The sequence below is a fragment of the Nannobrachium achirus genome (assembly GCF_963921795.1).
Source record: "Nannobrachium achirus genome assembly, chromosome: 3".
Classification (NCBI taxonomy): Eukaryota; Metazoa; Chordata; class Actinopteri; order Myctophiformes; family Myctophidae; genus Nannobrachium; species Nannobrachium achirus.
The window spans coordinates 61,309,380-61,322,114 of record NC_137812.1 but is presented as its reverse complement, the minus strand read 5'-3'; the positions used below and the strand labels follow the sequence as shown (position 1 = coordinate 61,322,114).

Sequence of the window (12,735 nt, the reverse complement as noted above, 5' to 3'; positions counted from 1 at the left end):
CAGGTGGGTATGGGAATATTAGTCCATGGGCCATACGAGATGTCGGTATCGGAAAGGTGGCAAAGGTTATCATGCATTTTTGAAAAGCTATATATCTGTAGATTATAATTTGGTATGATAACCCTTTCTGAGACACAGCTAAATTGGTGATATCAGCTGCTAGAGTGTCCCATTAACTTTACATTACAGGGGAAAAAAAGCAAAAAATTAATCTGCTTTAAGTAGGGGTCAAACTAGGGGTTTTCCATGATTCTGAATCCTTTGCAAACATCTGTTTTGCATAAAAAACATTCATTGGGCTAAAACGGCCCCCACAAAAGTGTGAAAAGTGATGACTCATCACTTTTCATCACTAAACCATAGTCTTGTGGGGACGTTTTTTAGCCGAAGGGATGTTTTTTGTGCAAAACAGATGCTTGCAATGGATTCAGAATCATGAAAACCCCCTAGTTTGACCCCTCATATGTTACTTAAAGCAGATAAATTTTTTGCTTTTTTTTCCTGTAATGTAAAGTTTATGGGACACCAACTCTAGCGGCTGATAACACCAATTTAGCTGTGTCTCAGAACGGGTTATCATACCAAATTATAATCTACAGATGTAGAGCTTTTCAAAAATGCATGATAACCTTTGCCACCTTTCCGATCTCTTTCCGATCTCGTATGGCCCATGGACTATTAGTGTGGGGATTTAAGGGGAGCAAATGCTAATTTCGTGCAATTTTGACTTAAAGCGCGAAATTTTGCACAGATGTAGCCCAGGGCTTGCTCTAATGATTTAGCTAGGGCGCCCGAGTCTGCGACCTTCGGGGTCGCCACAGCGGCCAAATCAAGTTGGGCTCCCATTGACTTTCTATACAGGAGGAAAATACCCAGAAAAAGATTTTTTTTCTGGGTATTTAAGGAGGATCTGAGGGGTCTAACTAGGGGTTTGTCATGATGCTGAATCCATTGCAGGCATTTGTTTTGCACAAAAAACATTCCGTGGGCTAGAAATGGCCTCAGAAAACAATACACGTATGGGTGAGTATTCATGTTAGTCGGAGGCCTTAGGGGTTTTTTTTTCTCGTGCTAATCAGTCTAAAAGTTAAAAATTTTGCACAGATGTAGCTCAGGGTGACCCCGAATGTCGCAGACTCGGGCGCCCTAGCTAAATCATTAGAGCAGCTTTATGTCAAAATTGCACGAAATTAGTATTTGCTCCCCTTAAATCCCCACACTATATATAGAGTAGGCAAGACTTGAGGTGGCAACATGAGGAAGCGATTGCCTGAGAACATTCTGAGAACCATGAATCCTCAGCACCCATACATCTTCATATTCATGATATTTTTCACAAAGTGATTCAAAAAAGGACAAAGTAATACATGTAAAAAAGAAAAGAGAAAAAAAAGGCATGTAAGAGCAAAGGCAACACTGCTGGTCGTCACTCTCCCTTCTCCTTCTGTCGCTGGTGCCAGGAGACAGCTGCTCCAACTCCCTACCTCCATCTGCCACCTGATTAGCCCTCTTACTCATTTCTCTTGTCCCTCACCTTCTTTCTTTCTTTCTTTCTTTGTTTCTTTCTTTGTTTCTTTCTTTGTTTCTTTCTTTCTCTCATTATGCTCTAGAACTCAGCGAACTCCGTGCCACATTTCTCTGTGAAGGAGACACGGACTTCCTCCTCCTCATAGTCATCGAAGTTGCTGGTGTCACCTGGTCCTTTAAACTTGGGGACAAATGGAGCCTCCACCTATGTACAAATAAATACAACTATTAAATAAGCAACTTTAGGCTATCAAAGACACTGCATGCAGGCTTATGCACAGTACTGTAGTACAGTGGTTAATCATATTTTAACTGGGGACCCCCCCACCCTACGAGCACTAGGAGTTGAGGAATTACATTTTGTATAACACGGTTCTATTGTGAAAATAGCAGATCAAAACACGAGGCGTTGTGAGCATGTAGATCAGCTATTTTCCCAATTTCTGCCTCTAATATTTGACAATTTGGCCAATGTTTTATTTTGTAATTTTCTTTAGGTATAAAAAAGTCCTTACATTGTCACTTTAGAAATGTGCAGTACACTTAAACTTTATGTTGGTTTGTTTACTGTTGAGTGAGAAAACAATGTTGCACATTATCTGGGGACCCCCCAAAATAATTTGGGGACCCCCCTGAGGGTCCCGACCCACAGGTTGAGAACCATTGCTGTAGTACACTGTGTAAAGGTACACATGCATACAAGCAAGCAAAAGGAGACAAACACAATACACATACAGTGCACATGCACATCTAAAGTCACAGTAACACACTCATACAGACACCTTTCTCTGGTAGATGGCAATCCAGTCAGTGGTTGCGAAGAATTTGTGTCCCTTGATGTCATTGACCCCATTCTTGAGGTTGCCATAGCGCTTCGTGAGATCCACCTGCCATTTAACAGCAGAACAATTGACTATTTGGGGAATTTACATAAACAGGAACCAGAAAATAAAACCTGAGGTAAAAAAAATAAATGTCTGCTGCAGACCTGTAGCAGATTCCTCAGCAGGTCCTTAAGGTCTGAGCTGAAGTGAGATGGAAAGCGCACCTGGGTGAGGAGAGCACAGATTGACAACATTGGAAAGTAAAATCATGCAGCCATTAAAGGTATATTCAGTGATTGTATTACATTCAAATAAAAATATAATTGGTACATTTTCCATTCATTCTCCTCACTAGAATGTGTGCTGACCATATAAGGACTTCCACCATGGCCTGTGTTACGAGCATAGCTAGATTCCGTTTTCAGAGGTGGCCAGCCAGTCCTCGACCAATCAGGGTAGAGTATGGCCGTAGCTATGTTATGATGTTTAGTTATGATGGTCAAAATAAAAGTTTTGAGAACCACAGTCGCTCTGAATTAAGAACGACTGCTAAATGCCTAGATTGTAAACTACTGAAGTCATAAAATTCGTAGTAAATCCGTATCATACATATCCTGAAGCTGGAGACGTAGGCCTACCGATATTCAGTGATTGGGTATAATATATATATATAGTGGGACTGAGTTACTAGGGCCCAAGGTGGACGGGCTTCATTATTTTATACTTAAGCTATTGAAAAATAGTAGATACAAGCGTGTGCCGCGCTGTGAGCTTTCTATTTTTGAAAAGTTGCGAAAATGTGTGCAAATCTTTGAATATATGTATTTCTTAAGCGAACATTTGTAACTCAAATTTTGCTTCTGGGGGGTCCTTGGAACTAAATATTTTGAGATGGGGGTCCGTGGCCAAATACATATCATTTTGGGGGTCCTTCACATGAAAAGGGCTAGACCATGGATTCAGACCTGACTTGACCGCAGTCAGGCTTGTATTTCAGGGGAGAGCAACACATAGATTCCAGAGCGCAAATCATCATTGCTTTCTAATTTAATGGGTTGGCTATTTGGCATTAGGACACAGTCACTCATATGCCTCAGAAGCATCAGTGTCCCTTTCAATGAGAGCAAGGGGGTGGAGCATCTAGTTGCAGTGTTTTGATGCGCCACTTTCAACGTGCCACTCCATTGCGCAGTGGTGGTATGGTGTTTGGGTTTGCAACTACCGTAAATCCATATTAGATATGAATAAGAATATTAGAAGTAAAATGGCTTGAAAAGAACAGTTGGTAGCGCTAATTATCCACTGATTTGTCATTAAACCTTAGCAGATGTAGGGGTGGCAACAAGATGTTATTAAAAGAGTGTGGAAAACAATTTGGAAATAATTATGGTAATATGACTTTTCGGTTAGTTACTTTCATCGAGCTGTTTTCATAGCCACATCACAACATTTCCAAATCAGAATAAACAAGAGCTATCAATCCACATAATCAATTGAACTTGAGTGGCATTAAACACACACAAACACACGCACGCATGAATCATTGATGGTTAATCCGATGGGTCTGGCTATCTGTCAGTAGCCAGATGCTGTCGATGTAAATGGAGCGTGCTCTGTCCGGCTTGTAGTCCACAATCAGCCTATGGGGCTTGTTGACATTGAGATCCAGGTTGTTCACCATTTTGTCAGGTCGCATCCCTGAGCCTCTCTTATCATCATCAGTGATCTACCAGTGTTGTCATCAGCAAACATGACCAGTAGGTTGGAGCTGTGTATGGCCTCGCAGTTGTGGGTGTACAATAGACCCACACCTCGCCCACCATACAGTAGAGCAGTCTTTCTCAACCACTGTGCCTGGGGACCTTTGGTGTGCCCCTGAGACGGGTCAAGTGTGCCCCTTGAAACTGCTTGAAAGCCAGTATTGTATTTATCATTTTAAAAATGATTTAAACTAGTGAAAACAGCCGATCTACAAGCACACAACGCCTCGACGGCCTTGTATGATGAAGCAGGGCTTTACTTTGCGAAGAAACGTACAAATTTGAAACTTGGAGATACAAAGTTTCTTCCCGACAGTGACGATATTTACATCCCCGTATTATGTTGGTGTGTCCATGGATTCTTGGGACATGAAAGGTGTGCCCATACAGAAAAAAGGTTGAGAAACACTGCAGCAGAGGGGACTCCGAATGCAGACTGTGGGTCTGCATTCCTGTGTTGAGGGTCCTGCAGGGAGTGTCAGAGGTGTTGGAACCCATCCTCACCACCTGGCATCGTCCAGGACCCAGCTGCACAGGCTGGGGTTGAGTCCTAGATTTCTGTGCTTGTAAATTCTGGAGGGGACTATGGTGTTGAACGCTGACATGTCATCTATATGACCTGTAATCTACAATGATGCCTATACATAGGGATCTCCATGTATGGGCATAAAGGGGATTGTATGGATGATGTCAGATGTCATAGACGTCATAGGACTTTCACATAGAGTTCTCAAATTCTGCCCGAACCCGACCATACCCGAACCCGACCGACATTTAGGGTAAGGTAGGGCCTAAAATGTATGCTAATTAGTAGGGCCGGGTAGGGCCTAGGGCTCAATGAAAAAAGAAAATTGTTTTTTTTTAATTATTTTATTACTATTACTCTGTGATAGACGCGACCATACCCGACCCGACCAGACGTTTTCGGGCCGGGTAGGGCCTAAAATGTATGATAACTAGTAGGGGCCTCGGGCCTGCCCAGTTAGGGCCCAGTTAGGTCCGGGCCTTAATTTCCAGGCCCGTTGAGAACTCTACTTTCACATAGCGAATAACTGAGTAAGCATGTTTGGGCTCTCGCAGCATGTCTCCATATACAGAAATAAGGCTAGCAGAAGGAATAAGAAGGTGTGAGGCAGCTCACCTTCCCTGATACAATCTTCTCATATATCTGGATGGGCTGGTCAGCAAAGAATGGCGGATACCCTGCAACCATCTCATAGATCAGCACACCTAACGCCCACCAGTCTACTGCTTTGTTGTATCCCTGGGAGAGTTAGGTAGAGTTGAGTAAAAGGAAGGGTTGGACAGGCAGAAGGCCAGAAGAGGAGGAAAGAGAGAGGGTGAAAAAGAGCTGGATAAATACAAAGAGAGAGCAGGTGTATGAGAGAGATATGTGAGATAAACCAGTGTGGTTTAGAAGAGAGTGGCATCACGCTTTGATCTCGCCGCAGACCGGAAGTGGCGGCGCATGGAGCCTGTTCTCATTCTTAGCGAGCCTCTGCTGCTCTTCAGCCCTGTCCGTCCCCATTATAACCGAGGCATTTTCATTCGCTGGTAAGTAGACTAAATCACGTCCTTTTCCCCGCTTTGAACTCATTCACAGCCCTCTCCAAGGTAGACAACATTATTAAAAGGGGGAAAAAGACGTGATTTAGTCTACTTGCCTCGTTTATAATGGGGGCGGACAGGGCTGAAGAGCAGCAAAGGCTCGCTAAGAATGAGAACAGGCTCCAGTAAGCTAGGCTAAGCTAGCTACTTCCATAGCTTTCCACGCTTCCAATGGGAGTCGACGTAAGTGTCATAACTCTCTCTTTCTAGGGGTCTGAGATAAACAGAATAGACAGGAAGGACACTTCATGAGGCCATGACACTCCTGGTTTTGAAACGTAATATTCTTATCACTTCTGATGGGTGACAGTCGAGATCTGCAAGGCCAGTGTCACCCTCTGTGGAAATTCACCAGCCAGGGGGCCAGAGATGCCTCTCGATGCTGGCTCACCTTGCTGAGAATAATCTCTGGGGCCAGATATTCTGGGGTACCACACAGTGTCCAGGTCCGACCTTTTACACGCTTAGCAAAGCCAAAATCTGTCACCTAATAGAGACAGGGATGTGGAGACATACATACATAGATACATATAGACAGGGAGAAAGAGACAGTAAAAGACAGAAAGGTAGAAAGATGACATGAGAAAGAGAGAGATAACGGGAGAGGGAGACAACGTCCAAGCAAGAGAGAGAAGAGAAAGAAAGGCCTTTCAGCAAATGTTATTCCCACTTTTCACCACTAGAGACCAGCAGAGCCTGTGCTAAGTATCAGGGAGCAGGCAGGAGCACTTGGCAGCATGCCCCTTTGGTGCTTGTATGAAAGTTATCTATTTTGTTACAGCACAGAAGTCTTAGCTTAACTTATTTTGTCTCTCTTGCAAATGTTTTTGAAAGTGAAATATCCTTAAACCTTCAAAAACCTGTAAGGCACTAAAGAGGAAAATTATATGCACATATATGCTAAAAGCGTGTGTAGCTACACCTAATTCCAGGGTCCAATCAACATTATGTAGATGCTGTTAAGACCAAACTTGTTTGTTGTCTTTAAAAATGATTTGTGTTTAAGTTAAGTTGCAGGTGGGGTGACAGATACAGCATTCTTCTGTAGAATTTCATTCACAAGAAGAAATCTCAGCGAGAATTTGGATATAAATCAGTCAGGGTTCAGTCAGGGTATAGCCATAGTAAGGATTATCACTTTTAGCTAGAGATGTTACCGATCAATCGGTAATGGATCGGATCGGGCCGATCAAAGCGTGATCGGCGATAATCGGTGGTTTAGATCAAAAGGTAAATTCACCGATCCGATCCGATCGGTGCATCCGGCCGTTCAGTATGCCCACTTGAGGCCATTTTGGGGTATTGATTTCCACAGTGCTGAAGGAATAATTAGTTACTGCTATGATAATACATACATAGTAATGCTGGTAAATAACTATAAGGCAAATATATAAATGAATTCATGAGTGAGTGAATGAATGAATTAAAGTTATTACATTAACATTTAGAAAATATAAATAATAACTTGATCGGATCGGTGATTGATCGGGATCGGGTGATCAAACTTTTGTGATCGGTGCTCTGTGATCGGTTCCAAAAAACCTGATCGGACCATCCCTACTTTTAGCCTATATAAAGAGTAAGACATATTAGTGTTCAAATATGCATCTCTCCCCTTCTCTCTCCCTCCCTCTCCCCTTGCTGCTTATTTGCAATAAAAAGAACGGGTGCCAGTCCTAACTAATGCAATATATTGATAATCTGGCCCAGATAATTAATCATTTGAGTCCCTCAGAAGTGTCATATACCATGTTGAACATGCGTGTTACTGTGTTGAATTTTGACATATTTTGATTCAAATGGCTGGAACAGGTGGCCATGCTGCTGGTCAAAATTCCTCCTGTAGCCGAATATCTCCTCATGTCCAAGAGACATCTGTGATATCTTGGCATCAATTTAATAATCATATACTCTCAGTTGGGTTGTATTTAAATTAAACGTATCAAAGCATGATGGACGGCTGTGAGTTCTATGGGTCTCTCGGAAGCCCTGAATTTGATGGTGACCTGATGGTTGATCTGTCTAAATATCTGTAACATCATGACGCCAGCGGTTCCGACTAACTTTAAGCTGGTCTAAAGCAAAAGCAAAGCATCAGACGACACCTCGTTTTAAAACCAACTCGCCCATTGGCGAAGAAGATAATGTGGTTGCTGGGTGTAAAAACGACAACTGTATCATTTGGAAAATAGCAATTATAATTGAGTTGCATTTAGCGCTGTGAGTTTAATCAATGGGCTAAACATGGTCCTTCAAGCCGTTAATTACAATAGCTGGATGGATGTACCTGTATGTAGCCCAGTTGGTCTATCAGCAGGTTTTCAGGTTTAAGGTCTCTGTAGATCAAGTCCAAGGCATGCAGGTACTCAAAGGTCAGAACTATTTGAGAGGCGTAGAACCGGGCATGAGGCTCACTGCGCATAATCCCATGCGTGCACACACACACACACACACACACACACACACACACACACACACACACACACACACACACACACACACACACACACACACACACGAGGGCAAGAAGAACAATGAAGAGTAGGAATACATTGAAAATTTAACTTGACTATAGCATGTACAGTATAGCATGTATATCGTCACTGTCCGGCAGAAACCTTGTATCTCCAAGTTTCAAATTTGTATGTTTTTTCGTAAAGTAAAGCCCTGCCTCATCACACAAGACTGTCGCACAAAACTAGTGAAAATAGCTGATCTACAAGCAGCGATGCGAGGCATTGTGTGCTTGTAGATCGGCTATTTTCACTACTTTCAATCACTTTTAAAATAATAAATACAAAACAGACAGTTTTGTACATACAAGGTTTCCACCCGACAACGACGATATGTTAGTATGTATAGGTGTGTGAAATGATCTATTCTCTTTTAGGTATGCAAGAGTGTACAATATCTAGAAAAAGTCCCAACCTAAACCTGCCAATTTTCCGTAGATGGGAGAACATCTCTCCTCCTGGTACATACTCCATGACCATGTACAGGTTACTGTTGTCCTGGGGAACACAGAAGATATATTACTGACATAAATGTGTCAAATATCTCTGACTCGCACACACACACTCACAAACAGAGCTAGTTCCTCCGTACCTTGAAGGAGTACTCTACTCGCACCAGAAACGGGAAGCAGACAGCCTGTAGGATCCTCTTCTCATTCAGCGTGTGTTCTATCTGCTTGAGCTTCACTACCTACGAGGAGATGTGCAAACAAGGCAATTCAAAGAGCTTTACCCAAAACATTCGAGCATTTAGACAAAAACATCTTTACCCTAATGTGAGCTGACCTTTTGTTTATTGAGGATCTTCATGGCATAATGCTGATCCGTCTCTCTGTGCTTCACCAGCATTACACGTCCAAACGAGCCTGTGCCCAGCGTTTTCAACCTCTCAAACTGCTCCAGGCAAGCGGTGTTCTGAAGGAAGTAAAGACAAGGTGGGTTAAGTGGTCTTGCATATCAACACTCATCACAGGATGCACTAGGACAGGGGTCTTCAACAGGGGGTTACTACAGGGTGTCCTCCAAATCTTTGAGTGATAGAAACTTATTTTTCTTCTTTTTTATATTAACCACTTGAACCCTTGTGTCCATATTCTGAGAACTTTAGCCAAAAATAGCCGATCTACAGCGCTGCGAGGCGTTATGAGCTTGTAGATCGGCTATTTTTGGCAAAGAGCTTTGGTGTAGACGGGAACAGAGCAGACTAAGTACAGAGTGAAAGGTAAAGTTTATTAAGTATTGACGGTTCAAGTGGTTAAATATCTGAAAACACAAATTGACATGAATCCAAAATACACTGAAGATCGTGCTGTCAAACAATGAAACTATATGGAATCTATGACAAGGTTGTGGGGGTCCCTGCTTCATCTCTCTCTCAACTAAGGGGTCCTTGGCCTGAAAACGTTGAAGACCCCTGCACTAGGATGAGAAATGCAATGCAATGTAATGGGCCGTGTCCACAGAAGCCAGATAGAAGGACAGAAGAGACTTGGATATCATGTTCAGATTACTGACGTGTCTCTCTCCAAAGAGAGAGAAGCCTATGATACTTGGCGTTAAGAGGAGCGCTTCAGAGCTCCCCCCCCAATCACACCTAGTGTGAAGTGAGCGGTGCTATTTATGAGTTCATTTAATTAAGCGTCCCGCGAAGCTTGGCCAATGTGACACTGGGCGTACAACAAACTTTGAGCCCTTTGTGCCAAAATGTAGGCCAGATATAGGCCACGCTTCAGAGCCTGGAGATTCTTTTGGGGCATACAACAAACTTTGAGTGCTTTGTGCCAGGATGTAGGCCAGATGTAGGCCACGCTTATGTGAGGACCCCGACCCACATGCTGAGAACCACTGCCATAGAAATGCATGGCTGAAAAGCTAAATTAAATGCTTTATGCTTTTTCTAGGCAGGATGCTGATCTCTGTGTCCACAATGGATTGGATAATCATTAACTACATTCACTATTTCATGCACCTACACATATCCCCAAAATGATGGTTAATCTCATTCTAAAGTTGATATGACTCATTATCAATAACAATGTTATAGTTTCTAAAGAAGGCAGCAATATCTTTTCCTAATAGTGCTTAGGTGTTTCTCAAAGTGTCTTGAACAATGTTCTCTAATGCTGTTCCTAGCTGAACATTGGAGTAAATCACATACAGATCACATTAGGATCACGAGGGAAAAGAATAAGAATAGTATAAAGTCTTCAAAGATGGCACAACAGTTGCTGCCCGGAGAGTGCATCAACCACACAATCACAACATCCCCAGTTTGATTCCAGCTGGAGACTTGTCTCTCACCTTCTCTGTCCTTGCCCGGTCAAGGGAGCCATAGAAGAATAACATTTCTACTTTGAGATACACATCTATCAAAAATGCCAAATTCATGCTTAAGCAAAAGTGTCATTCGATATGATCAAAATGAGAAACGTTGCAAGGTGTTAACCTGAATCCGTTCCGAAGTTTCTTGCCTATTCAATGAGAAGATGTGCCTCTTTGGCAGAAAATGATTTGGCTAAAATGAATGGCTTAACTGTACACACATATTAAGTGTTTATTCACATTGGGTATATACACGTCCATTGCACACTCACCTGTGCTGGGTTTTCCCACTTTTTGAGAAAGTCCTCTTTAGCTTTAGCCAGAAACTCCTTGACTGTGAAAAGTAAAAGAACCATCACACTATTTAATTAACACAATTGCATGTGTAGGAAGACCAAGAGAGACAGAGATGTTGAGCAAGACAGGGAGAGGGAAAGAGAAGGGAGAGAGGGTTCTCATCATGGAGAAATACTAGAGGCTGTTTTGACCTTAGGTCAGGGGTCTTCAACAGGGGATCCGGGACCCATAGGGGGTCCTCAGATTTACTACAAGGGGGCCGCCAAATCTTTGTGTGATAGTATAATATTTTAAAACTTGAACCCTCGAATCCCAATTCTGAGGAGAACTTTAGCCAAAAATAGCAGATCTACAAGCGTTGCAAGGCATTGAGAGCTTGTAGATCGGCTATTTTCGGCAAATAGGTTCGGTTTAGAGGTAAAAAAGTACAAGGTGAAAGGTCAAGTTTAGTAAGTAACGTTGATTTAAGTGGTCAAAAGTCTGAAAAAACACATTAACATGAATCTAACCGACTGATGACAGTAATACAAATCTGTATCACACATTTATACAATATGTAGAGGGGGTCTCTGCTTCATGTCTCTCTCAGCTAGGCCTGAAAACGTTGAAGGCCCCTGCCTTAGGTGAAGCTGTATTCAGGTCAAGTTGAGTTCATGCTCAGCTAACATGTTGGCTACTATATCCTGACCAGATGAAGCACTGCTACAAATTCCCACCCTGCTGAAACCCAGTGATTCCATATCAGGTGAAGCTTCAGAAAAAGAAGGGCAGGATTCTCTAACAAACATCTGTCATGCCTTTGAGTCAAAGGAGGTGCAGTATATTGAGGAAAGAAAAATGCCAGCATTCCCTGGAGCTGTAGAACCCATTTTTGTGTCAGTACTGTTTGTGGTGTTACCCCTAAACTTTAAAGGTGCGCAATGACATAAGACAAGGGGTGGTGTATGTGAAATATGTTGGAAGTGTAGACCAATATAAACCAAATCTACAGTGTATGTGCAGCTTGAGTTGGACAATACAACACAACCCATGCCTTTACTTGAAAACTTTGTGTGCATACAGTGTCAGCGCTCTTGTCAATTAAATTAATGAATTCAAGTAGGGGGGGGGGGGGGGGGTGAACTATCCCTTTAACTCTGAAATAATGTTTAATTTTCAGAATTTTAAATTCCATCTCTCCTACAAAAGTGAGGTGTGTGTGATCTGCCATAGGCCTACTGACATCTGAAAAAAAGATCATGCACCATCAGTGCCTTCTAGAAGAATTCACTTGTCAAAGACACCACAATGGAAGTACCGTTCTCATTCATTGCAAACTGACTGTCATGAACAGACCAGTTCAGCAGTAATACAGTAGCGTACATGTTTGTAGTGTAGGCCTATCTATACTACCACACATCAACTCCCAGCATCCTTCAAAACTAGGATTGGAGGAACAGGTTATAGGCCTATTATTATCATAAACCTGGTATTTAAACCTAAAGTCTATTTTCATTAAGAGCAGCTGCTTTTATGCCATCCCAACTCCACAGAGCTCCAGTCAATAATGCTATTAGTACACAATACACAGTATGAGTTTGATTTTATATAGCCTAAGCCTGTTTTAGACAGAAACCAGCAAGATGGGATTTAGCTCCCAGCATTGAACAATAAGCCAAGTTGCTGTAAAAATGAGAAAAGGGTGGATTTCAAGGAATCAATAAGCGACAAACAAACCCCACACTACTAATGCATGATTCATTAGCACATTATCCCTGACATTCCTGAGACTATGAATGATGGTGATCAATGATAAATAATGACCAAAAACCCAGATACCCACCGCTTTCCATCTCGTTGCCCTTTCTAGCCGTGGGCGCGTTGCCCATGGTGGCAACTTGTGAC

General features: G+C 42.4%; 1 protein-coding gene across 1 annotated transcript; it reads right to left on the bottom strand.

Annotated features, from left to right (window-relative positions):
- Positions 1–1,606: 1,606 nt before the first annotated feature.
- On the bottom strand, positions 1,607–12,735 carry LOC308281712 (cAMP-dependent protein kinase catalytic subunit alpha-like; the record flags this gene model as incomplete). Its single annotated transcript, XM_080721986.1, has 11 exons — positions 12,674–12,735; positions 10,827–10,888; positions 9,019–9,147; positions 8,825–8,923; positions 8,648–8,730; positions 8,007–8,133; positions 6,111–6,206; positions 5,253–5,375; positions 2,516–2,575; positions 2,310–2,414; positions 1,607–1,732 (listed from the first exon to the last, which is right to left on the bottom strand). Exons 1-11 carry the CDS (start codon positions 12,717–12,719, stop codon positions 1,607–1,609), a joined length of 1,056 nt encoding a protein of 351 aa, XP_080578112.1. The 5' UTR covers positions 12,720–12,735.